General features: G+C 38.6%; 1 protein-coding gene across 1 annotated transcript; it reads left to right on the top strand.

Moving 5' to 3' along the window:
- BMP3 (bone morphogenetic protein 3) lies at positions 1–25,880 on the top strand. The gene is made up of 3 exons (XM_004470824.3): positions 1–962; positions 14,567–15,477; positions 21,978–25,880. The coding sequence occupies exons 1-3, from the start codon at positions 638–640 to the stop codon at positions 22,167–22,169; spliced, it is 1,428 nt and encodes a 475-aa protein (XP_004470881.2). The 5' UTR covers positions 1–637; the 3' UTR covers positions 22,170–25,880.
- The last annotated feature ends 2,071 nt before the right edge of the window (positions 25,881–27,951 follow it).

The raw sequence follows: 27,951 nt of genomic DNA, 5'->3' as shown, positions 1-27,951 counted from the left end.
CCGGCGAGGAACCAGGCGGGAGCAAGATTGGTTGCTAACTGTACAGATCAGCCAAAGAACTAAGTCTCTCTCACACAGATGCGCGCGCGCGCATACACACGCACGCATACACACACGCATACTCTCAAAACTGACCGACTGCGCCGAGGCTCCTCCAATTTCTAGAAAAGGAGAGTCAGCGAGCGCCTCTCCGACCACTGAGCGCACCCGGCTCCGGAACTGCGCCCGACGCAGCACTAGACCGGATCCCCGGTGCTGCCGCTTTGGCCGGGAGTTCCCGAAAATAAAACTGGGCGGGAGGGTAAAGACAGATCCTGAAAACACCCGGGCCACACACGCCGAAACCTTCAGTTCTTCCTCAGCGTCCAAGTGGAGAGGACCCTGCAGCGCCCTGAGCGGGTGAGGTCGGCGCAGCTGCCAGGGAAGAGCCCACCTGCGGGTCCGCGCTCAGCCAGCGCCAAAAGTGGGGCTTGTCGCTGTCCTGCCCGGGACGTGTCCGGAGCTCTTGGCGCTCTCTCCCTAACTGATTCGGGGTTCAGCCTTTGGTTTTGCTGCCGGCCGGTCAGGCCTCCAGAGTGCCGTTCCCCCACCCACCCCCCGCGACGCCGGAGCGGGAGCGCGGCGTCGGGACCTCGCCATGGCCGCGGCGCGCAGGCTGCTCTACTTGTGGCTGGGCTGCTTCTGCGTGAGCCTGGCTGAGCGAGAGGGACTGAAGCAGCACCTCCCGCAGCTCGGCAAGGCTGCGCCAGGCGACCGCCAGGCAGGTGGCGACCCCGGCCCCGAGCTGCCGCCGCGCGACAAGGTGTCGGAACATATGCTGCAGCTCTATGACAGGTACAGCGGCGGAGGCAGGGCCGAGGTGGCGCGGACGCCGGACTCCGCCGAGCAGGGCTCCGAGCCCCCGCGCCCCCAGCCCCTGCGCGAAGGCAACACGGTTCGCAGCTTTCGGGCCAGAGCAGCAGGTGAGTGTGGAGCCGGCCCCTTCCCGCCCTCCCGCCCTCGCGTTCTCCTGGGACCCCTCACGGCTTCCCTGGCAGCGCTCTGCTCGTCGGTGCTTCCCGGAGACCTTTAAAGCCCCACCATCCGCAGCTGCCCTCTTGTGCCCTCCGTGCCCCTCTGTCACGCACGCATTTGCCAGCTGAGTCCCCGAGGAAGAAGTGAAGAGGAGAAGGGCACGGAGCAGTGGAGGGGGTCGGCTGGAGGACCTGTGTGGAGAAAGGGAAGGGGTCATATCTCGTTGCCAGTGGAGCCCCCTGCCCTGGGTGTTCTCCAGCACCCTTGTAGTACCTTATGCTGATGATTCCTAAATCGGTCAATGGAAATTCCCTTGGGACTGGGCTTTAGCCATGTTTATGAAGAAGGAGATGCCATTTTATGGCAACCTGGGGCCACGGAGAGAGAAGTCACACTTGAACTAGTAGTCATCACCTCACCTTTTAGGTAGTCCCTGCTCCAGATCTTACAGCACTCTTAACTCTTTAGCTCCCTCCGTGTTACTAAGTGTCCTTGACACTTTCTACTTGATAGCCCCTTGCTGGAAAACACACATACACAAACAAAGCCAGGTGCTTGGGTGTTTTAATGATCCAAAATCCATCTGGGCAAAGAGGGGTTGTATCCAGCCTGGGAAGAGTTGGAAGGGGGAGGGAGCAGTGGTGGAAATAAACACCTCTTGGAATCCATCGATGAAAATCTGCTCATCCCATTTTTCAACACTGATCATCACAGACTGAAATTCATGGCTTAACAAGGTTTCTTCTAGCCCCTGTGGTGAGGCATAAAACTTATGCCAGCAGCCTCCCTTCCCTATGCTAAGAGCTCCAAGGAAAATTTTCTGGATACTAACTCTGTATGCTTGAGGATACACCAGATTTTTTTGTTCTCTACATTCATGATAAAGGAAAATGTAACTGCAAAGCCTGTTTTCAGTGAAAGGTTGAAAAGTAGCCAGGAATCTTCAAGTAAGGAGGTCATCCCTTTTTGCTCTATCAATTCTGTCAGAACCACTAGAAAGAGATCTCCCAAAGCTTTGATATGTAGAACTCCTGGAAAAAAGAAAACTCAGGCATCCATCACGAAAAGCCCTGGTTTGACACTGTAAATGCACTCTAGAGCCCATAGGCACGATGACATTTACAATAAATGTGAGTTATGCTTTCTAATGCAGAAGTCTTTGACTAGAGTCTGAGCTGAACCAGATTTCATTTTCTACGTAAAACCTTGAGCACAATCTGTGAGGAACTGGCCTCGGCTAAGGAAACAGAAGGCTGCTATGGGTTATCCCCAACATCCCAGCTACTTGCTGAGGCTATCCTGATGGCTGACCACACCAGTAGATACTCTGCTTACCTTAGTGCAACTCTGAGGGCAGAGCGCAATGAAGGAGCACTGTGGAAGCAATGCAGGTTGGAAGGAAGTTGTACAGGCAAACCAGGTGGCAATAATAAAGATACTCAAATCACTCTTTCCTTAATATTCATTTTCTTGGTAATATTCCTAGGAAGTAACTGAGGCACCCAAGAAATGAACAGTATTTTTTTTGTATCAAGTTTTGTTTTTAGTTTGAATCACACAGTTTGGAGGTAGAATTTGGGCTTGTTTCATTCGTATACATTGTACAGTTTTTGGTTTGTGTTGGACTTAGGGGAACTATGAGTGGTTGAGTGATAAGAATTTGAATAACTTGGGTGACATATCCGCTTTGGGTTTGACTCACTCAGTGCATTATGATTTCAGAGAGTCCCTTTTCATCTACCCCATTGTCTTATACCATCACATGTTAAACTCTGATACTGAAGCCAGATGTCTTCTTGAAATGATGAATTGCAGTTTGAAACAGCTATACAAGGCTCTGTTCCTTGATAAGAGAAGTAATCCCTTTAGCATCCTACAGACTACCCTAATTGGCAAAGAGAAAAGCAAATAGTAAGATGTGCCCTCAAATTCCATTGTTTTATTTTCTGTATTTTTCAAAGACTTAATGACTTATTCATCAAACATAGATACTGGTTTTTATGGAAGCTCAAGTGTCATGTTACCACACTGGAGACTCCTGGAGAGGTGGTTCATGTTGGATCCCTTCCAAGAGTGTTTAGTTACTAACATACTAAAAAGATCTCATTATAAGGCAGTTCTCCCTCTAATAAGGCAGGACTCTAGGAAGGTGCTAAGGCTTTCATGTGTTTCTCTAGCTTCATCCATATCAGCGTTTCCATAACACCTTTCACCTTATGACATATGTTCAGATGTAGGTGAAGGATGCTGTCTGCATTAATGAATTAGACATGTTTTCTAGCCCAAGGTGTTTAGGTTTCACAACATATGGACTTCTCTTTGCCAAAGATGTTATAGATTTTAATGGAAAGTCAGGTGGTAGTGCTTTGTATCTGGGGTGGCTGCTGATCTGGCAGACTTTTGGAGTGCTTATTCAGGTTGAGTTATAGCCTTAGAGCCCTATTTGCTCCTTGGAACATACCTGATGAAAATTATTTATTGTTCTAAACCAAGAATATCTTTGGTTGAATTTTAGCTGCTGTGGTCTCCCTCTGATTACTTTCTACTTAAACCATTACTTGATGGTGGGTGGCATTCATCCTAAATACACTGTTTGCTAACCCCTCTTCCCCTCCCTCAACGCTACTCAGCCGGTGTGCCAAAACCGTAAGTTTGGAACACTTATGAGTTTTTTGTGTGTATGATCTGTAAGGGTTTATGTAAAGATAGGTTTTATCTTTCCCTTTGTAAGAGATAATTTATAAAGCTATTGATGAAACACAAAGAAGTTCAACTTTATGAAAATTCACCATCTTGGAGGAAGAATAGAGAAAGAAATAAGAAATCAGCTTTTATTTTAGCCTTGGTTAAATGAAATGTAGTGAAAGAAGAATATTTTACTTGACCTTTCTCCTGCCTTGTTCCCTCAAGGTAGATGGTATATGTTCATTACCTTCTCATCATTCCCATAATAACTTAATCTTATTTTTTCTTAGTAATACATTTAACTTCTTTAGGAACTTTGATTAAGGACATGTCTTCCTATAAGAAAACTATTGCTACTTTAATATAATTACAAAAGATTATAGTTCAGTGGATATTTGATGCCTTAAAAAAAAATAACAGATTTCATAAGCAAAAGAAAAAAAATTGAGGTAATCCGGATCTACAAGTGAGCATTTTCCTTCAGTAAGAATAGGGAGAGTCTTTCCTACCATGACTAAAGAAAGACTTTGCAAGTAAAGAATTATGATTTTGTATATATTTCTGAATTGCATGGTTAACATATAAGGCTTTGGGAAAAATAATATGTAATTAACGGCAAAATGATCACGCAATAGGAACCATTCCTGTAAAATACATGGAACACTGGGAAAACATTGTTTTTGATGGGTTTGATGGCAAGGGGGTATAATAAATTTATTAAAATATAGTTACCTTGAAATGCATGGTATCTAGAAACTATGCCTGAAATTTAAAGAGTACTTGGATTATCTGATGTTTTCATTTAAAGGACAATAGTGCATCTGGAGAGGGAGAGCTGGATGAGCAGCTGCTTTGAATTATACACTACTTTGAATATATGATAGCCCTTAATGAAGTTTTTACTGTAGTAGGCAAGACAGCTTTACAATCTCTGACATTTAAAATCCATAATGCTATGAATTCTTGATTATCCATGCTAATGGAAAGGAGAAAGAGAATGAATTAAATAAAAAAGTAATTTAAATTTATCTTTGTAGTAAAGCTAGACACACTCAGCGAGACCAAAGACCATGGGGGTCAATGAAAAAAATCCCCTAGACAGATAATTCATTCAGGAAATAATGCAAATATTTAAAAAAATAATATGTTTAAAAATAAGAGATTTACATCTAAGGAGTGGAACTTCATAAGCACTTGATTGACCAGGTTCTGATTTTCCTAAAAATTAAATAGGGGCATGAATGCCAAATTTGCTTTTAGGCATTTTAGCAATATAAAAATTTTATTTAGCAGATATTTTTGAGAAAGCAAGTCCAATCTCTTCCTTTTATGGAAGAAGAAATGGATATTATGACGTATTCACCAGACTATTTTTCAAAACTACTACTTTCATCTCAAAACTTTTACTTCTAATCACCTGATATAAATTTCTGTGAGAAAATTTCACCAAAAAAAAGGGTCTTTAAAAATGAAGACAGATGTTACATAAAATTGAGTTCCATGGTCAAATAAATTTGGAAATTCTGGACTAAAGAAATGACCACTTGTTGCTGTGTGACCTTTCAGGGAGTTTACATGTTTTATAAATTCCCTTAGGAAGAGAACCTAAGTCCCTGAAAGAGCATTTTAGAGAATGTGGGTTCATATCTACTTAAGGAAACTCAGGTTCAGGGCTTTCCTAATTTAGCAAGAAAGAAGATGATGCAAAATCCATAGTGAATGTTTGTGTGTCTTCACAATATGATGTTTTTGTGTCTTAGAACGTTGGAAGGAAGCCAGTGTTCCACCAATTTGAGAACTATACAATCTAGTTACTGACTAGGTGATTTTTTAAAAAAAGGTTATGAAAATGATTGGTGGTCTTGAATCTTAATACTAAATATACAGCTAAATATTTTCAAATTTCTCATTTTCCATTTAGGACTTACCTAAAAATGTTTATTTATATTGTTGCTTGTTGGAATTGGTTCCAGTTTGCATTGTTCCTGCTTTCATGTTTTAAACTTCTCTAAATGTACTCCTAGAGCCTCTCTGTCATTAAATTTTATTTTCTAAGTTTCTTTACCTGTTCTCCTCCATTGTTATCTTCTACAAAATTACTCTATTTTTCTGCCATAGTTATTATTTTTTAAGCTACCTTATTTGTGGAAAAGTTCATTAGAGATGATATACAATACTTTATTAATGTTTTCTCACCATTAATATTTTAATGAAAGACACATTTACTTATCTATCAAATCTCTTTACATAATCCCTATTTGTTGTATTTTCTAACTGTAATACAAACGTTATCTATCAAACCACCTAGATAGATAACCAAAGAACTTCTTCTCTAACTTTTGATGGTTTCCCATCTATTAAATTTGTATAAACTAGTAATTACTATGGTATCTTAACTTTATTTTTGGTGGTGGTAATGGTAAGAGGTTGACATCACAAAAAGCTTCAGTTTGAATTTTCCTATGCCATGTTTGAACTCAAAGTGAATTTTTATGATTGTGTTATAAACCCATGAAAATAGATTTTTATAATGGAAATATTGGTATAGCATAAATCAAGTGACACAAGTATACCAATTTACATAATAAATTGTGACAATGTAATGAAAGAACCCTCATTTCTGTATCTTTATTTTGAACCCATGGAATACTTTTAGCAGTCCAAAAAAACACTTCACTCAGTAATAGCTGTGTCCTAGCATATTGGTACATAAAGCAATTCCTGGTAACACACATCCTCAAGGATATTTTTAAAGGGATGTTGTCTCTTTATCTAAAACATCAGCACAGAGGGCATGAAGTCAATTGACCTCTGTATTTATTGTCTCCTTCCATGATCTACCTTCATTTAAGCTCCACCTGCTCCGGGCAACAATGATGCAATGCATGCCTCGATTGCCTTTGGGCATGCTCTGAGTAAAAGTGTTTGGGCAAACTGGTCCTAGTGTATTTACAGCTTCAATTAGTTCTTCTTTACCAAGTGAGCTTCTGTTAAACATTCTTTTTATAAAATGATTGCATCCAATAATTTTAGAAATTTGAAGCTCTTTGCCCAGACCTCTCATTTTATAGTTAAAGCAGCTGAGGCCCAAAATGCTCTTGTTTGCTTTTCCTTCAAAGAATCTTAATTTATTTGCATGAAATATATCTAATGATGGTTTGACTTGTAATTACTGAACTTATGTGTGGTTAAGATGAATGGTTTTCAGGTAGAGAATTTTGATTTTTCTATTACCTGAGGTTAGGACATCTAAATTCTAATCCGGGATGGACTGCTAATTTTAAAAATCACCCAATATTGCTATTCTCAGTTCCTTCATCTATCAGATGGGTTTAGTCCTACCTGCTGTTCCTGATTCACAGCAGGATAGCGTAATTCAAATAAGAAAATGAATGTGAAAATGCATTGAAAGTTTTGAAGCCCTATGTAAGTGAAGTAGTCTTAATATATTGTTAATATTTTCAGAGATTGTCTCTCTATAGCTTCCCACAAAGCCTGAAACATGTAAAATGTTGATAGCATGCACTTGTTTATAGCACAAAGGATATATCTGAGTGACAGTGCAAGCACTCCTAAGTGATAGTCCTCTAGGAATACAATCTGTGAGATCCCAAACCTACATTCAAGAAGTTACTATTTTTGTCCTGAACCTGGTGGCTGGAATAGGGTGAAAGTTTTTATAGTGATTTCCCAAATTTAGTTGCTCTCAAAGTCTAGCCCTTGTATTAATAGCATCAGCATCGGTATTACCTGGGAACTTGTGAGAAATGAAAATTATTTGCCCCACCTACTGACTCATACTGTGGGGGATGAGACCCAGAAATCTGTCTTTAACAAACCCTGTAGGTGATTCTGACACATGCTGAAGATGGAGAAACACTGCCAAAGGTTTGTGACCCTACAGTTTTGGGTATTCTATCTCATAACCAGTGTCTGAAGTCTACGATCGTTTAGCAAAGCTATGCCTGGTCTTATCGGGCCCTTGTAGTAGACCTTTCCATGAACAAATGATTGATTAACTTATATCATGGTATGTGTCTTTTGCTTTGGAAGGTATATTACCGTCTTTATGATGGTTTTTGCCCTGGGGAAGGCTTCAAAGTCAGCAGATCAAGATGTTTTACCCTTCCCTCACAGCTGCAAAAGTCTGAGTTACAATAGATTTGCTAAAAGGAAGATGACTGGAGCAGGGGCCTATAAAGCAAATCTCTGCGGAGCAGGGAGTGTTTCTGGTTCATCTTTGTATTACAAGATGCAAAGGGCCTGGCATAGTTCGCTACATAATAGATGCTCAGTAAATATTTCAGTTGAATTGAACTCAAGGATCAAGGTGCTATCATCAGAAGAGAGAGCAGAAAAGCTATTAGCCAGGCAAAGGGTCCTTTTAAAAATAAACTTGCCATGAAAGAATATCCCATTGGGCATTTTACCATTTGTATTTTGAATAACAATACTATTCTACTTTATATAGAACTGTTCTAATGATATTTTCTCTCCCCTAATGAAATGGAAGGAAACTACATATGGTATTTATACCTGAAAAGTGTTTTTGCTGACTTTGGGAACTTAAACATACTTGAAAGTTGTTTTTTATTTGTTTATTTGTTTTCACTTTGTTTGAATGTAGTAACTTTATGCAGCTGTTCTTTCAACAAATTTAACAAATTTTTTTAGGATGTAAATGTTCCAGACTGTGGGAGGTACTGGGAATACAAAGATTTGCAGGACATGGACCTGCCCTCTGAGGGCTCACAGTCCAGGAATGCCTCGGGTGGTGGCTGAGAGTAAATAAACAGAGCAATGAACATCTTGGTATTCTAGAAGATCATGCGCATACCATCTTTGGCCATGTGTTAGACTTTGGACATAGAGAATGGTTGTTTTGAGATCCTATAAAACTCAGTGATTTGACTGGGACTCTGCAAGAAAACCAGGATTCTATGCTTTTCGTTCTATTCAGAAACCATTCATCATGCATTGACCTGAAAGCTGAATGTGCCATAGAGAACCTGCAGTCTTGTCTCCATAATCTGCCGCAGTTCGTCAGCCAGTGACTACGGATGTCTGTGGCCCTGTGCTAGGCACCCTGGCATTCCTAGCAGCTGTCATTTGTTTGGCGAAAGAAGTGGGAAAAATTTGTTCTTAGCTACATATTTCCTGTATGATTAATATGTTTTCCCTGCTTCCTGGGGATTTAACTAATCATCAAGATTTCATTTAGTCTATTTGCTTTAAAATCAGACTTTACATAGAAAGCTTTCCATTGTATGCTCTAATTCCCTTTGCAAACGTTCTGTGTGGGCCAGCCCGAAGGTGCACTTGTACTTCCTGCCAGGTACCGCCTCGGCTACTCCTCGAGAGTAGCCTAGAGTAGCCTACCTGCCTCCCCAGTGTGGCTGGTCCTACGCTGGAGCCGCAGCTCCTGAGTCAGCCGTCTGGTTTCAGCAGCCGCAGGTGCTTGTTTGCTGATGAACACAGAAATAAATTATTTAACAATCAAACTCCTACATGAGCAGTGTAGGTAATAGAAGACCTGGGTTCTTCTCTAAAATCAGTTACTAACTACCTGAGGGATCCTATGGCCCTTCATTTCAACATTCTAAACCTGAGAAGTTGGGACTAAATGTAAAAGAAGCATTTATTGAATACTACTTCAGTGTCAAGTGCGACACTAGGGCTGAAGATTCTGATATAACGCAGGGCCTTCACTTTAAGGAGTTTATGGTCTTACAAAAGGAGCTAGAGTGTGGTGAAAATTGTAATAGAGGCAGGGTCCTATCCAAAGATGTGGGTGGGCAGGACAAACTTGCCTCGAGGCGTGGTGCCTCTGCTATACCTTTGAAAACAAATCTGAGTTATCAAGGAGAAAGAGGGTGGGTGAGGGCTTTCCAGGGAGAAGCAACAACAGGTGCAAAGTCCTAACAGGTGTATAAAAGGCAGTATAGTTTGTTCAGAAACTCACCTGACTTCTAAACCTCTTTTCAGTTCTCAGATAATATAACTCTGGAAAATTCAAAAAAAAAAGATGATAATGCCAATGGCAAACACTAACTAGAATGCAATGGATATTTTCTGGGCAAGAAAAATCCAAACTTGTGCTATTGCCAGCAAACAGTAAGAAAATAGCACCACCTATTGGTAGTTATGTTTTGGCATCTAAAATAGTTCTTGTGAAGAGTTGAAAATTAAGTATGTGTAGTTATGGGCAAGAGATCTGGGAGGTTATCCAATCCACGTTTCACACCCTTCCCTACCATAAAGGACTTCTCTTGTAACAGTCTTGAATTATGACCTTCTATCTTCCGTTTGCCCAGTCCCACCGATGGGTCTCGATAAGCAGGTAAGACAACAGATAGTTAGATAATCACCATTTTTATTGGCTTGGAATCTCCTTCCATTCAACTATCACCTTTAGACTTCCTTCTCATCTTTAACACTGGAAAGAAAACCCCTCCTCCCACTGCAGCAACTCAGGTATTTGAAAACAATTCTCATACCATTGCTAATCTTTTTTTTTCTTCCTCCAGACCATGTAGTCTGTATTTATACAACTCAGACTTTTAAGAGACAGTTCCCAGGCTCTTCAGCATCTATTTTATTCTCTTAGTTACTCTCTTTTGCCGTATCAGTAATATGCCTAAAATGAGGGCATTCAAAATTACGCATGAACTCGAAATATAATTGGATTGGTGCGGCATCTAGTTCATATATCATAGTACCTGAATACTATCTGCACCCTAAAAATGTATATATATATTTTTGATAACTGATAAAATGAACTACTTTTTTAAAGATTTTATTTACTTATTCCCATTCCCCCCTCGTTGTTTGTGCTTGCTTTCTGCTTTCTGTGTCCATTCACTGTGTGCTCTCTGTGTCTGCTTGTCTTCTCTTTAGGAGGCACTGGGAAGCAAACCTGGAACCTCTCATGTGGGAAAGAGGCTCTCAGTCACATGAGCCACCTCCTTTCCCTGCTTTGTTGTATCCCTCATTGTATTTCCTCTTTGTGTCTCCTTGTTGTGTCACTTTGTTGCATCAGCTCACCCTGCCAGCCCGTCATGCTCATCTTCTCCATGAGGCACCAGGTACTGAAGTCAGGACTCCCATATGGTAGGCAGGAGCTCAATCAGTTGAGCCACATCCACTTTCCTAAAATCCACTACTTTTTAATACTATTATTAAATCAGCTTTGTTCTTACTAATGAGAAAGTCTACCTATTATTAAAAAATCAGGTATCTGAGTCAATTATTCTAAATAGGTAAATATCTAAATATATAAAAGCACTCTTCATTCTTCTTTCATTCAACTGAATAGCTAAGCTTGAATATAGATATCTCTGTACATAGATAAATCTGTCCTACTACTGATGGGGAAGAGAGAGAAGCCTAACGCAAAACTCTCATTCCTAAGAATGGAAATATATTCATTTGGGAAATTAAATTAATATGAAATATTAAAAATTTTAATAGTGAGAGTAATCGAATAGATAGTATCCCATATTTCTACTTGGAGGGAGTCGTTTATCTCATTCTTTTTCATTATTTTGTACCCATTTGCTCACCTCCATGTAACTCTCTTATTACTGTTTTTGTCCATTGTAAATACTCACTAATATTTTTTGGGTTGCTTTGGGTGGGTGGGGGTACCGATTTGCACAGAAAAAAGAAGGTGGAAGGTCAGAGAAGGGAAACAAAAAAGTATGAGTTAGAGAGGTTAATGGAAGCTTTATGATGTGGCATAAGACTTTGAACTCATTAAGTTAAAGAACAGGGGAGTCTAAAATAGGCAGAGATAGTGTACCTCCCTGGCCTGGGTGGGAATGGAGAGAACAAATGTGTCAAGTCTTGGCATAATATAACACCTTTGGTTAGGTGCTAAATGTGAACTGGCCATCCTTTTTTGAACTTAGGAAGCTTAGATAAACAAGGACTTCATTTAGGATATTTTTATAAATGCCTGTTTAAAACATTGGGAATATTGCCTATGCAAGAACATCTTTCTATACAGCTTTGTATACTGCTAGGACGTGCCCTTCCCATCCTTTCCACAGCATTCCCCTTCCTACATCCTTAAAAGCTGGGTGCAAAGGCCACCTTTTCTCATTGCATCCCACTTTCGCCTACAGAGGCAAAGTTAATTGCTCCATGTTCTAATCCCCAAGAGCATAGTTCACACCTCTGCCAGCAAATATCATCATCCAAGAGCATAGTTCACACCTTTGCCAGCACATGTCATCATCATGATGTAACTACCTGTATATTGTTTATGAATCCCTTCCCCCTGCTGCAGTGTGAACAGCACTCCAACACAGCCCAAGCACCAGCCTCATAGGTGTTCGGTTCATATTTGTTAAAGTAAAGCATTTGTTCTGTTTCCTGTTCTTTATTAGTAGTGATGGATATATGTGTGTAAGATTTTGGTATAATTTAAATATGTAAATTTGTATACAAATAATTGAAGCTGTGTATATAATCTCTAGCACTGTATGTAGTCTAATACCATTGCTAAACTGCCCATTTAGCTCTATGTAGAGCAATTTATTGGTCTTGGACTTTTGATTGTAGATCAAAATGATTAGCTACAGTTGGAAGAAATATTAAAAAATAATCACCCAAATTATCATTATCTAATATGTCCTTCAAAAGGGAAAGAATGTTGCATACCAAGAAGGGAATCTTTTGTTCAATTTACTTCTTGGTTTGCATATTCATGTTTAGCAAAACCCTAACTCTTTGCCACATTGAAAAAGTGTTTTTTCTTTTTCCCTTTTGGACTAGATGACTATAAAACTGGTGGTTATTCTAGACCATCACTGTCCAATAGAAATCTATTGTGAGCCGCAAATGTGAGCCACATACATAATTTTAAAATTTTAGTAGCCACATCGAAAAATGTGAAAAGGGTGAACTTATTTTTTTGTAACATACTTAACCCAATATATTCAAAATACTTTCATTTCATATTAATGAGATATTTTAACACTGCCTTTTGTACTTAAGTCTTTGAAATCTGGTGTGTAGTTGACACAGCACATCTCAATTTGAGCACATATGGCTATTCGTTGTCGTTTTGGACACTGCATTCTAGTTAGCTAGCTTTTATTATGCATTACGTACTATGTATTTTACCTGCACTCTTCCATTAATCTTCACAGCAATTCTGCAGTTGGTACTGTTGGGATCATTTTGCAGATTAGATGAGACTAATAGAGGGTGAATTATTTACCTGAGGACAATTATCAGGCATGGTAGAGCTGGTGTTGGGCCACAGGGCCCTGACTTCAAAATAGTGCCCTGAATTTAAATGAGAGCCATCTGGACAGGCAGTATGGAAGGTTCTGAGACTTGTATGAGAAGATGTTGAAGATTAGACCCAGGGGTAGGGCTACTTAACAGCAGGTCATTAAGGTGTCTAGAAACATGTTTGAAAGTAAGAAATGTTTTGAAGCAAAATATGGGGAAAGAGCAGAATTGGTTTACCCATTAAGGTACTGCCACCCATATCCCTCATAGTTCATTTATTCCCTGTCAGTTTGTTTTCTTGGCAATCATTTGATTGCCACATACTTACAACAGAGTGACTTCTCTTTTTTGCATTTTACATTTCCATTTGTCTCATAAAGTTTGGGTAAAAGTATATACTAGGGTTAATGTTATGAATTTTAAGGCTAGAGTCCCCTAACAACCCTGATGCCATGGCTTTGATATAAAAGGTCTGCAAAATATTATCCAGTGTCATGGATTATACAACTGTGCACAAATGGCAGTTTCCTCCTTTTCCTTCACAAAATTTTAAAAATGAGCAAAATATGTTTCCCATTGCACTTCCTTGTGCTTAGGAACTCAATGAATTCATTTTATGTTTCCACATCTTTATAAAAATGTTTTGTTTTTACTGAAATATGTTTTTGATCAAGAACATAATTGTGTGATTGCATGTGTGTTTGTGAATCAAATACGTATGTGGAACAAGTGCATGAAGTAGGGTTTAGGCTCTGTGACCGATCCTAGCACTGGGAATGTTTGACTTCTAACCTCAGCCTTATCTCTAACTCGATACGGTGATCCTAAAAGAAGGAACCAACTTCTGCCCCTCTGCCCCCTTACTAATCAATCTCCTGTTTGCCTACTCTCTCCTGTTTCTGGATGTGAAGAATAGGATATGCAATTAACTAGTTGCGATTGTCTTTGTTGACCTATAGAGAAGAAATTGAGCTCTTTGATGCATGGGACATAATAAACTTCAGACAAGCTCCATAACTGCATGAATTATTAATGACACTTTGAACATGTGGCTCATTTTTTTTCAAGGGAACACAAAATTTTTAGGTATGTTGTCTCATTTACCCACACTCATCCTGTACCCTGAACTTTGTGAGGCAAGTAGAAGAAGGTTAAAATCCTTAAAATATAATAATGCCTGCACCAAAAAAAGAAGAATTTATATGTAAGAAGCATGGATAAACTGCTGGCCATTTAATTCTGATGACCTAAAAGATAGATATTACTTCCATTTTGCTAATGAGAACACTAGCTTGCCCAAAGCTACAAAGTTAATAAGTGGCTGAGCCAGGACTTGAATACTAAGCCCTATACTGGTGACCAGCAGGCTATACGCTACCTCAGGTAAGAAACTGTTACAGTACTTTGCCTGATTTATAGGAATAGGTCTTGATAGTCACAGAGTTCAAAGCCAACTCTTTTAACAGTTCCTCCACTAAGCTTACTACTGTGTTACACTTTTACACTTTACTCTTTTGTGGTGCTACAGTAAAGGAAAGAGCAAATTAGTGAAAATGGCTGATCCTTGCTTTGATCTTTTTCTGACTTTTAAAATTACTTGTGTTTACTCTTATTTCCTCCCTAGGAACCCTCCAAAGCAAGGGACTGCAAATTTTTAACCTCACTTCTCTAACCAAGTCGGAAAACATTTTATCTGCCACATTGTATTTCTTCGTTGGAGAACCGGTAAACATCAGCCTGAATTGCCCAACATCTCGAGGATGCTCACATCCCACTCAGAGGAAACACATTCAGATCGATCTCTCTGTGTGGGTGCTCACATCCAGTGGAAATCCAAGCCGACTCCTGGGTCATCTTTCAGTAAATGTAGTCAAACCTCATCAAGATATCGTGACCTGGATGTCTAAAGACATCACTCAACTCCTGAAGAAGGCCAAGGAAATTGAGGAGTTCCTCATCGGGTTTAACATTACCTCCAAAGGACACCAGCTGCCAAAGAGGATGTTACCCTTTCCCGAGCCATACATCTTGGTCTATGCCAATGATGCTGCCATTTCTGAACCAGAGAGTGTGGTATCAAGCTTAAAGGGACACTGGAATTTCCCACCTGGGGCTATGCCCAAACCGGACAGCCACATTAGGGCTGTCCTTTCTATCAAGCGGAGGAAGAAGCGTTCCACTGGGGTCCTGCTGCCCCTGCAGAACAATGAGCTTCCTGGGCCAGAATATCAGTATAAGGCAGATGGCGTCTGGGAGGAGAGAAAGCCTTACAAGACCCTTCAGACCCAGCCTGCTGAGAAGAGTAAGACCAAAAAGAAACAGAGAAAAGGACCTCCCCAGAAAAGCCAGACACTCCAGTTTGATGAACAGACCCTGAAGAAGGCTAGAAGAAAGCAATGGATCGAACCTCGGAATTGTGCCAGGCGGTACCTTAAAGTGGACTTTGCAGATATTGGCTGGAGTGAATGGATTATCTCCCCCAAGTCCTTTGATGCTTATTATTGTTCCGGAGCATGCCAGTTCCCCATGCCAAAGGTAGTCATTGTTCTTTGTCTTTTACTTACTTCCTATTTCCATAGGGCAGAAAGAAAGACACATTGACTAAAGTGTGTGGGGGCATATGTGTGTGAGTGTGCACTTAGGTGTGTGTTTTCCATCTACGCAATCCATTTGGACCTTTATCTACTGCATTCTAATGTGCCATAGGTAATATGGTCATGCTTGGGTTTTTTTTAATTTAACAGTTGTTAAAGTAATATGAAGTCAGTATTGGTATAAAGAAGGATATGAGAAAAAATTGTGGAAAATGTGTTTTTTGTATGGCTTCCAAACATGGTGCATATTCAGCTGTGTGGTCATGTATGAATCTCCACCTGCTACATTAGCAAGCCCTGGATGGTAGAAGGCTGGACTACAAGGAAATATTTGGGGCATTAGGGTGTGGCAGGGGCATCAAGGGAAGATCCAATTGGATTGATGCCCTGGTGTACAACGTTTTATGATCAATATTCCCTTGTGAGATGAGTTCTTCCCTCAGTGGTCAGGATCACAGTTGGGCCAAGTAACCTGACCTGATGAAATCTGCCAGATGCTCATCTAGTTCACATTCTTGCTAAACATCAAAAAAGGAAGACAAAACAGGATATGATAACACTATGAACTTCTTCCAAAATCCATTTCAACCTTGTCAGAGCTTACCTGTGTACTTCCAAGATCAATAGGGACTGTACCCTAACTTATCAATACTCAGTGTCCTGACAGATACATTTTAGAAGCTCCCATGACCCCTACCTCCAAGTTAAACATCAAGTCCAAGTGACTGTTCTCTTTGAATTTATAGTTATTAAAATATAGTGGTGCTCTCTGACCTTCAGTTGAACTTATAGCCGCACTTCCATTCTCAGCTTGTAACAGTTTGTATCTCTGTTATAAAATGAAAAGTGCCTCAAATGTGGAATTCAGGTGAAGAATAGAGGTTTTGTACAAAAAACTTGAAGTGAATCAATTTTTCCTGTTTTATGATAATGGATCTTTTGCCTCAAAGAATGGCCAACTTCTGTTTATAGGTCTTTAAAGTGGCATCTTCATGTTCCAGTTCTATGATCACTGGGATGCTACATATCACGCACACAAAGTAAAAGCTGACTTCACGAGACTGGGGGCCAGGAACTTGACTCAAGTCCCATTTTCTTGTTTGAGTGTCTCAGAGGGATGATCTTTCCACATTTTCTGAGGCATTGTCTTTACCAAAGATTTTTGCCTTTGCCAGCTCCATGTTTGTAAACCTAAATGCAAAATATTATATATATTTACAGTTATATAAAGAACCTTGTCTTACCTAAATATTTATATGCAACACTTGACTAATCAAACAAAACTTGCTCAAGTTAAGATAATATTTTGAAACACACACCCAACAAAGGTGCTAAATGTAACAGTGATAAATCTGTATTTTACAGCGTAGCTTGCCTTTGTGACATTGAGAGGCAGGAATGGATTCAAAATCTCTCTCCAAAACCAGGAGGAATTATTTTAAGTGGCTCTCTGAGTTTTCCAAATAATCCCTCTCACTCTCATAAATGCAGTTTCTTCCCGATAATGTGAGGAAGGAGTTCTTTTCTTGCCTTGACTCCAGCTTTCACGGTCCAGGGAGTCATGAAAATGTGGAGATATTTAGGCAGTTGGCTTTTCAACCCCTGATGGCAGAGAACTGATCTAGTCTCTACCTCTCCACGATTATTCCCATCTCCCCAAGTTGCCGTTCCCCAAAACTCTGCTTTTTCTATCTGCTTTTCTATCTGCTTTTACTGCTCACAAATCTTGCTGTTCCTTTCATAGCACTCACCATGGTTCTCACTAAACTAAAGAATAATAATTTAAAAACTGATGAGGAATAAGTTAAAAATGGCGAGGTAGTTTTAAGGAGAGGCATATGTTAGTGCAGCAAAATGTTTAGATGACATGCTCAGTCATGGCAGGGCTTCTGAAATCTCCTTGTGCTTACAAATGGTCTGGGGCTTGCTTTAATGCATAGGTTCTGATCCAGTGGGTCTGCATAGCTAACCAGCTCCTGGATGATGCTGATCCTACTCACCTACAAACCACACTCTGAGTTGCCACGCATCAAGAGTCAAGTCCTCTTGCCTTGAATCTTGATTCCACAACTTACCAGCTATGATACCTTTGGGAATTTAGTCAGACTCTCTACATGCTAGCTTTGTCATATTTAAAATGTGTATATAAATGAATAGCAAAAAATAACCGTATAAAATAGGAACAGTAGAACAAGTAATTGAGATAGGGCATCTCGCTCATAGTAGGTACTCAGAAGTGTCAATAATGCTACTGATATTATTACGGATGGCCTTTGTTGAGACTGAGTAGAAAATTAAATGTAGGTAGTAGAAGACAGATTGTATAGGGAAAGGGATCAAGAGAATAAAAGTTATAAGGCAAGAAAAAAATTTCCAAACGTACATAGGCCCTTTTCAAATATCATAAAGCCTAAAATAGTGTTCTGTCCAATGATTCAACAGCCAGTGAGTTCTTCCAGGAAGGTTTCTTTGGAGAGTTATAGAATCAAGAGTGCATCAGTTGCAGCAACTGAACTCATAACATTTGTCAAAACTTGGAATGGCATCAGAACTCTAGGGAGACATAACAGAGCTAAGTGTAGAGTTTTCTCTCTGAGCTTGGGATTTCCTTTTGCCAAGTCGAGAGTGGAAGCTTGGCTGTTACATGGAGTTCTCAATCTCTCTTCACCTTGTGGGGATCTGCTTAACCTTTAAAGCTTTCTAGTGGCTCCCCTTAAGCCTTCCAGGTTGTGTGTCTTTCAAGTGTTTCAGTAACTAAAAGGCTGGGAAACATGAAGCAATATGAAACTGCTGTACTTGGAGTAATTAATATGCATCATGATTATCAGTACAGTGTCCAGTATGGAAACAAGGGTTAAATAAAAATATACCCAGAGCAACAGAGGAAAACAAAGTTCTCTGACCAGATCAGTACAAACACATGTGGAATCATTGAGGTGCCAAAGAACTTTCAGACTTTAGATATACATTGTGCCTTGGAGAAAAGTTCTCCCAGGCCAGACTCCTCTGTTGGCCCGGCTTCCTTTTGGCCTCCTGAGCTGTGCACTATATGGTGGGGCTCTATGTCTGTAAAAGTCGACAACCTGTTCCATAATTCAGAACAGCTGTGTTCTGCCTTTCCCAAATTCCAGGCTTTGCCCTTTCCCTGATTTCAATTAGATGGTTTCTGGGCTATCACACCCATGTGGGCTGGGCTGGAAAAGTGTGGAGCAAAACCTCATGGCCCAGGTCAGGAATGAAGGCTCTGAGCTGATGACATATGCTCCCCTGCTAATGCATTTGTAATCAAATTCAACTCTAGGACATCTTACACAGCTTGGCAGGTAGGGACCTGACCATTGCAGATTCCATTCACAGACACAGCAGTTTGGATTTTTCTGATTTCTATCCTTATTGCCAATCTGTTTTCCAAGAGAGAGACCACTAGAATTCTGCCATGAAATAAAACAACAACAACAACAACACACACACAAAACATATTATCAAAGCCAAGTTCAATGCCTTTGCCTCCCCTCACCACCTTAGCAGAGATGGAAAACAGAGTTCAGATGAAAATGATTCAGCCATTGTTGCTGACAGAGATCCAAGAGAACCAAGGAGAATTAGAGGAACTGAGATCATTTTTTGCAAGGAAAGGTGCAAAAGCTAGAAATAGAAAGGACATAGAATTAGGCAGCAAAAAATCTAAACACTTCGAACCAAGGGTGCTGTTTAAAGCAGAAATGCACATTTATAATGTCAAAACAATGCATCTGTGATTAATTCTCTGCATTTTCCAATTACAATGTCTGCTCTTGAAGATGTACTCTTAAAAAAAAACCCTGAAACTTGATATACCACATTACCAAAGCAGAAAATGGCCTGAACTGATTCTGAAGTCATGTTTCATCTTTTAAAAGAGAGACTGGTGAGAGAAATAACATGGCTTTGCATTTGTGACTGGTATATTTGTTAAACTATGTAAAGATAGTCATAAAAAACAGAAGCTGAAGTCAAATAAATGAAACAGACATGGACTGGCAATATGCTTCCCACCAGCAAATTACTGCCTGGATCTTTTGTGCATGACATAATCATCCCTGGTAATGGCGCTCTATCAGAAGATTACATAGAGAGGGGGAAAAAAAAAAAAAAGAAAACTCCCTGGAGAACAGAGAAGTTCCTGATAAGATACAGGAGCCCAGAATCAAGGGCTTATGCCTGAATTCCAGCAAGCCCACCAGAGACAGCTCATAATTTCTGAATCTATCATTTGCGAGCTGGAGCTTGAAAAAAAAAAAAAGAAAGACAGGAATTTTCCTAGGAAAAAAACACCCACGAATATTTTCCATATCTATGCGAGATTATTTGCCCAGAACCTCTTATTTTTGTTGATGAGAATTTTTTCTACAGAACTAGGTAAAATGGAGGCTATGTTATTTCTTATAAGTATTTCATCCATCCAACAATTACTTATTCAATGCTTTGAATATACACTGTTCCAGGCACTGGAGGACAGCTATGCAGTATGTATCATTTTTTACTTCATCTAATTAAATATATCCATGTTGTATGAAATTTAAATATTATAGGAGTCATTAAAACATTAACAATAACATCTAAAAATATATTTTTAGGCTTTATGATAAGTTGTTGGGATGATTGAGTCTTAAGAGTAACTTTCAATCACTAAAGAAAAGTGGATAGATACAAATATTTTCCTTAGAAATTACTTATAATGATTAAATAACAAACGGGCTGTTGAACTCCTATTGCACAATACCAATTGCAGTTTGTCAGTTTCCCTTTATTGGTGATGCAGGAAACAGATAATCTGCAAATTATAACAGCAAGGACTTCTTTTCCTTAAGGGGAAAACAGCCCTCTTTGCAAAGTTAATTAATTGAACATCAATTATTCTTTTTAACCTGTACTTAAATCTCTCAGGAGAAGGTAAAAAAAGTCATTAAGACTGATTTTTAATGATGTGTACCTACTCCGAGTGAAGTTAAACACTGGATAATTTTTTCATTAAAATTGAAAGATATAATAAGACAAATCAGATTTGTCCTTTACATGCCCGAAATAATCCTATGCTTTTTAGAGTACACCAGTTTTCTATATTATTTTCTTTTCCCTTGGCCTGTATGTGCCCTTAACTTTAACCTTTTAACTTGCTCCAGTTTCCCCATGATAAGAATTTTAGGAGTAAAAAATTAAAAAGCGAATTCAGTGGTACAGGGGTGCCTCTGGGCCACGAGAGTCTTGGCCTAAAATCTGGACATCCAAAAGGCAGAGTTTGGCTCTAAATCCCACTCCTGAATTGACATGTGATCTCAGGCAACTTACCAAATGTCTATTTCAAAATGTGTTTAAAATAAAATAAAACTGGTTTCACCTGCCTGAAAGAGATTTTGGCAAGAGAACTAATGTTGAAATGTGTGGCATCTGTCATGAAGAAGTTATTTTTATCACTCTGGCAACTCCTAAATGCTTGCAAAAGTGACTGTCCCTCCGACTCTTTTAGGGAGAGCAGAGCTGTATTGGGCTCTCTAAAAAAAAACCGCATGTTTCCCATAATGTTAATGGTCCACTTGGCATTTTCTCAGGGAAGAGATTTTAACCAACCTGCTTTGATCAGGCTTCTGACATCCATGGGATAACCTTGGGTTCTCTAGATTATTCCCTGGAGATACGGTCCACTCAACACTTAACGGTACCAAGTGTAAGTCTCAACCCATGGAGCAACAGTGACCCCACGTGGCCATAGGTGGGGTGTTCTTAGCCCCGGTTTAGGGTTGCAAGGAGAGTGTTAAATTTACTTAATGGAGTAATCACCTCCAGTTCACCCTCTTGGCTACTATTAAATTAAATACATCGATGCTCTTTCTCACTTGCTTGTTTCTTTAACAGCTATAAATATCACTAATGCAAAGCTGCATTAGTGTATCTCAGTTAACCAGGGTACTTGTTTGGGTGCTTTATGTTTACCTTAAAGGTAAACAAATCATTCTTGTTTTAATCTTGTTGTTAAGAACATCATAGAATGTGTTATTTCACTGTTTGGACCTGAATAACATTAGATTTTTGTAATTAAATGGTTCTTGTTTAGAGAACTATGTTCAAATCCTCACCCTACTACTTACTAGTTGTTTGGCTCTAGACATGTCATTTAAGCTTTTTGAGTCTGTTTCCTTATCTATAAAATATAAGAAATGTAATTTTGCCAGAAGGATTAGAGATACTACATATAAGAGGTCTGGCATGTAGCGAGCACTTAATAAATGATAACCATTTACATGGTGGTGTTGGTATAGGAGATTGGGCTGAATGCATGATGATTCCAGGGCTTTATGGAATTTTTAGAATGAATTCATAGCTAAGCATTTTACATTGATGTGGGATGAAGAGTAAAAAAGCCATCCCACCTAATACATGTTTCTCTCCTGTTTCTTTTTCTAGTCTTTGAAGCCATCAAATCATGCTACCATCCAGAGTATAGTGAGAGCTGTGGGAGTCATTCCTGGGATCCCTGAGCCTTGCTGCGTACCAGAAAAGATGTCCTCACTCAGTATCTTATTCTTTGATGAAAATAAGAATGTGGTGCTTAAAGTATATCCTAACATGACAGTGGAGTCTTGTGCTTGCAGATAACCTGGCAAAGAACTCAGTTGAATGCTTAATTCAATCATTAGTTTATTTTTATGGACTTTTGTTTGTTTGCACTGCCAATGCATTTTGTTCCAAAAAAAATTTTTTATAGTCAAAAGAGAATGAGCAATAGACTGAAGATTTCCACCAAGGAGAACTGGACTGTAATTGTTTCTGAATGTGATTAAAAGCAAGGTTTTAGTAAAATACATACATATTTCTTTTTTTAATCACAAAAGAAAATTTATCACTCAAACTGATTTTGGAACTGTTAGAGAATACACTGATTTATTTTTGTAATGGGCTTTGGAAATAGATTGGACAAACAGCAATAGCTTATCATGTATCTCTACTCATTTAATGACTAAATGGGATAGAGAATAATTTCATATTCTGAAATAGGCTTATTGCCTTAATTCCTGAGCAATTTAGCAATTGCTAAATAATCCAGTGAACTTTGATGTTTAAGCTTAAACATGTTTGAGTGTCCTGTTTACCTGTGTTTCCCCCCCACATGTCATTGTGTGAATGGTTTTGTAGAGAGTGTGTGCTGTGTGCTCTGTGTAGGTATGTCCATGTGCCCTCTGTAGGAAAGTTTGCTTAACATGGTTTTATAGTTCAGCCCACACAAGGCCCTTTGGCTTTTTTTGTATTCTGGCAAGTACCATTCATTTATAAGAACTTTACCAAAAATGACATAGTGATTCCAGAGCATACGCAGAGAGTTACCATTTGACCCAGCAATTTAATTGGAAAGCAGTCATTTTCATTTCATTACCTCTCAGAGGAAAGAACCAGTAACAAATTTTCAAAAACCCAGATGTAATTCCTCTCTTACACCTTTTTTTGTTTTTCACAATTGCTTTCATTTGTTCTTCTACATTGAATCCAAAAATCCTTCCTGAGGTCATTAAATTTTCCATTCTATCGATATGCTTTTACTTCCTGTGAAGTTATCAGTAGATGTCGAGGCTCAAAACTGCTGGAATTTTGGAGATTTCTTTAAATGACCAATTTAAAATGCATAATCACATATTGAATATTCTTCTTCAACCACATCCTAGTCTTTTTCACATGCATGAGTGCTTTTGGCTTGGTCACAAACGCTACAGTTCAGAAAACTCACTAGAAAAGGGAGTCAAACATAGAGACCCATCTTTGTTTTTGTCCATTTTTATTTGTCATAAATACTTCCTTTGAAACTTTTGTCCTTGAAAATTGTTTCAAAAGCCTTTTACTCATTAATATACTCTCATGTGATGGAAAATTTTCAAACCACGGATTGCTGTTGAAGTTATGTATCTGTGATGAATCCTAAACTTAGGTCAGTCCCACCTGATGTTAGAAACAGCTAAGCCAGTCAAATGCTGTGGCGTAGCGGAAGACTTATGGTTTTGTCCTATCTATGGTGGTTCAGACATTTAATGAATATTTATTGAGCATCGATTTTGTTTAAAAGGCACTGTATTAATTGTGCATCTGGAGTGCCTTACTGGTAAAATGAGGGGATTGACTAGTTGAGCTGTAAGGTCCCTTCTGGCACTGAAATTTGGGTTTATAATACAAGCTGTTTCATACACATCTTCCTTGAAGAAAGGATAGTGATAGATCTAAAAACATGTATCTCTTTTCATAAACCAAAATGTAGCATATCCTACACTTCAGCGTTTGGTAATTGACTATAACGTTCACTGTAGTTAAATGGTAGTTCTGCATTCCTGTTTCCAGGTGATTACAGTGAAAAGAAGCTCTTTCACAGTTGGAATACTCAAAGGTTGGTGTGGATGTGTGTTAACTCTGCAAATGAGGCAAACCAGTTCTAAATAACGAATTACATTCTGGTGCTTGAGTTTCTATGGACACTTATGTTGCTTTCTTTTTTATTTTTTCTTTCATTTTTCCTGGTATGCATCAACATGAAATTGGTGATTAAACTCCTTTTAAGATCCTGGTCATACTGTCTTTCATTAAGGCAAACTTCTGGTAGATTTAATGAAATCCTCAATCTACTTTTTTCTAGGGATGCATCAAACAAAACCCCCAGTTACTTTGAGCATCAGTCCTCAGCCTCTCTTATATCCAGATGTCTTTTTGTTACCTTTCTTAATTTGAATCAGTGCCCACTTACTACAAATTAAATCCTACAATGTCAAAAAAAAAACCCAAAACACTCTAATAAAAATTTTCCAAGTAACAAATTAAGATTCCATTTTAAATAGCAGTTAATATGACAAAATTATAGCATAATGAAAGAGCTGGATAGTCTCTGAGCAGTTGAAAAGGATTCTGATCTGTACTTATTTTGGAGTGACCTTATAACAGTCATTTCTTCACTACATTGAGTGTATATTATGGTATAAATGGAAAAAAGCTTTATTCCTAAAGAAGAAAGCAAGCTTACTTTTCAGTAGTGAGGGTTTTAGTAAATGGGTTAATATTTTAATCTGATAAAAATTTATTTGAAATAGCTGGAAAATTGAGTGCTTATTTTACAAGTTGTTAGGTACTACATAACTTCTAGAGGGACTTTGAGTTTTTGTATAACTCCTAGATAAATTTTTTTAAAAAATCTGATATTAAACTGGCATTAATGAGGGGAAAACCTATGTTTATAAATGCCATTTCCCACATCATGCATATCTTTCTTTCCCTCCAAGGCTTCCCCCCACCCCCACCCTTCCACCACCGCCTATTGTGACACAACAACAAACACAGTCATCATTTTATAAAGGGATTTTTTTTCAAAACCTGTTCTCTTGAAATCAGATTCAGGGGCTGCCATGGTCAATACAGTATTTTAAATGTGCTTTCTTTTAACTGGTGTAAATAACATATAATTCTTAGGGTTTGGGGTCATAGAATTTAAACTGGAAGATTAGATTCCCCAGATCTCAGGACTACAATATGCCAGATAAATCTTTACATTCATCTAGCTATATATTAATTGGTAATCATTTATTCAATAAGATTTTTTATCTTAATATTTCCAAATAAAGCTCTTGTTGCCCATTTAATATTTTCATAAGCAATCATATATATATGTAATACTATTATCAGTCTGATTTATAAAACTTTATTCAGTTTAGTCTTTCGGATTTCACTTTTTTCTGTTCTAACAAATAACTATCTGGACATTGACTACTTATTGAATCAAAGTTGGCTTAGAGAAAAGCTATGAACATCTGCTGTATAAGATTAAATATGAGATTAAATAAAAAACCTTGGATAGTTCTGACTTTACTGAATTGCTTTCCCTCCCATGAATTGTATTTTGATGTAGCTTATCAGTGATTAAATGATCTCCTTTTTCTAAAAGCCAAGACTTTCCTTTAGCTTTCCATAATTTTCTATGAATGTTTCAGTTGAGAATTTAATGCTTGTATAGTCAATGACAATTTAAATATATATATATATATTATATATGTATATGGAAAAACTTTGAAAGATGCTTTTAATTTATTTAATGACTGTTGCCTTCCTGTTATGGTAGTACTTTTCAACCTTAGATGGTGAGAAAAACTTTTTTACTATAGTTATTAAATGCAAAATGAAACCAGATTCTTTAGTCAAATCCACTAAAAGGGCATACTACAGTGAAACTGTGAAGGACACTTCACTACTGATGTATAAGCTTTGCTGGACTTGTATCATTTTCTTACAATAATAGAAAACTTTTCTTATACAATATGAAAATAAAAAAATTGCTTAATTAAACATTTTCCCCATTCTTTTCTACTTATCATTGGGAAACACAGCATTTTCAAGACTTTTGAAAGTTATGCTGCAATTGAAAAGAAGTTATAATGCTTGGGCACACAGTTGAACATTTTCAAATGGTTTCACAAATGCAGCCTTGGAATCTATTATCAAAATCATATGATTAATGCTGTGGAACAATACTGAAATACATGCATAAGAGGAAAAGTGAGTGTTTTCTTATGTCTTCCAAACTTGAGAAAATTTCAGCCTGAATTGTTTCTTTCTTTTTTGTTTTTTTAACCACAGACTTTACATTTCCTGCCCGGAGATATTTTTTTCTGGATGCCTGACTTACTATTTTGACAATAACTTTATTTCATCAGTCATTGTTACAATGTCCTTTCCATTTTAGAATAAGAATCTAAATTTATTTAATATGATCACTGAGATGTGTTTGGCTACTTTTGTTTAGCCTATGGCTTTTTTAAAAGAAAGAAGTAATCTGAATTTAAGAAATAAAATGCACTTTCGTATTGTTTCCACTCTTTTAATCTAACATTGTTAGACTTAATCAGACTGTGATGTTGAATTAAAAACCACGGAATTTTTTAGCTACAAATCACTTCAGAAATCATCTTGAACAAGTTCCTTAACCTCTCAGTGCTTCATTTATCTCAGCTGTGAACTGCTAAGGGGAAATAATGGCCTTTCCTACATCTCATTAAGATCAAAGAGTACAAAAGAGCAAGGGCATAGGTGCCTGTAACCTTAAATTTTAACATGGCTCTGCTGAGAAATGTGACCCAGTGGGTGACCAGCCGATTTTCCTCCTCTGGCCAGTCACAGCATTCCTCCTCCTCTGAAGGGGAAGAGCCCTGAAAGGAGGAGAAAAAAACTATGACGTGTCTTCCACTACTGTCCCTCTTAGGAAGTGGGGCAGAAGTTGAATTCCATGTAAGGCAAGGTAAGGAGAGGGGTTGTCGCCTATCACTTCTTAAAAACTTTTTGTTGTCCCATTGTAACCACATCAAATATACAATTCAGTAGTATGAATTACTTTTAAAAGATATTGTGCTACCATCACCAATATCTATTACTCTTCCTCTTTTTTCTCATCTCAAACAGAAACTCTTACTCTTTAAACTATAACTCTTTCTTTCCACTGCCCTCCACCCTCACCCCTTGGAACTTAATAACTATTGTCTGTCACTATGAAGTATGCTGCTTCTAGGTGTTTCATATAAACAAGGTAATGCAAATTTGTCTTTTTGTGTCTTGCGTATTTCATTTAAACATGATGTCTTATAGGTTGATCCATGCTGTGGCATGCATCAGAACTTCATTCCTTTTTAAGTTAAAATGAACATTTATTGTGACCCTAAAAGGAGCAAACAATGTTTCAGGTAATTGTTTGGATTTGTAAGAATTCCCCTGTCTTGTTTACTATGTGTGTTCTGTCTAGGCCCAGAGAGAATGTTAGAAGAAAATCCATCTTTGGTCTGCTTCAAGTTCATTGGTGCACTTGTCTGGAGATTTGAGCTACAACTTGTCTGGGGAGAGAAGTCTGTTCTGTGAGACAAGTGGAGGCTGCTGATCATTAACAAGGTCAGAATGTGAAGCACTAATTTTGTTTTTCCACAGTTAGTGTTGTCAGTTTTAGTTGTTAGTGGCAACTTAGTTTTCATGTGTTCCTCATTTCCTTCTGGGGTGTTGAAATACTGCCCTGAGAGCAATAAGAAATCTAGTCCTAGAAAGAGTTAAATCAGAGAAGAACAGATGTTCTCCTCTCCCACGTTTCCTTCATCCCAGCCCATGCCCAATCACTCAAACACACACACACACACCCATGCCTGGCTCCACCAGAACACCACAGAAGAGGGGAGGGAGGTGTGGTTATGTTCCAACCCCTTGACTCCAAGTACTAGCCAACTGCATTTTCAGACTCAGAACATGGGCAAACTGCCCTCAGGTTACAATCAAAACCAACCGCCACCTCCTGGGGGTTCAGACCAGATGTGAAGGCAGCACTCCAGAGGTGAGGCAATCATGTGCAAGAATCATGTGACAGAACTGCCCCCAGAATGGA

Source organism: Dasypus novemcinctus, chromosome 1 (genome assembly GCF_030445035.2).
Source record: "Dasypus novemcinctus isolate mDasNov1 chromosome 1, mDasNov1.1.hap2, whole genome shotgun sequence".
Taxonomy (NCBI): domain Eukaryota; kingdom Metazoa; phylum Chordata; class Mammalia; order Cingulata; family Dasypodidae; genus Dasypus; species Dasypus novemcinctus.
Note: the sequence above shows the minus strand (reverse complement) of the source record. Positions and strands in the feature narration are given on the sequence as shown.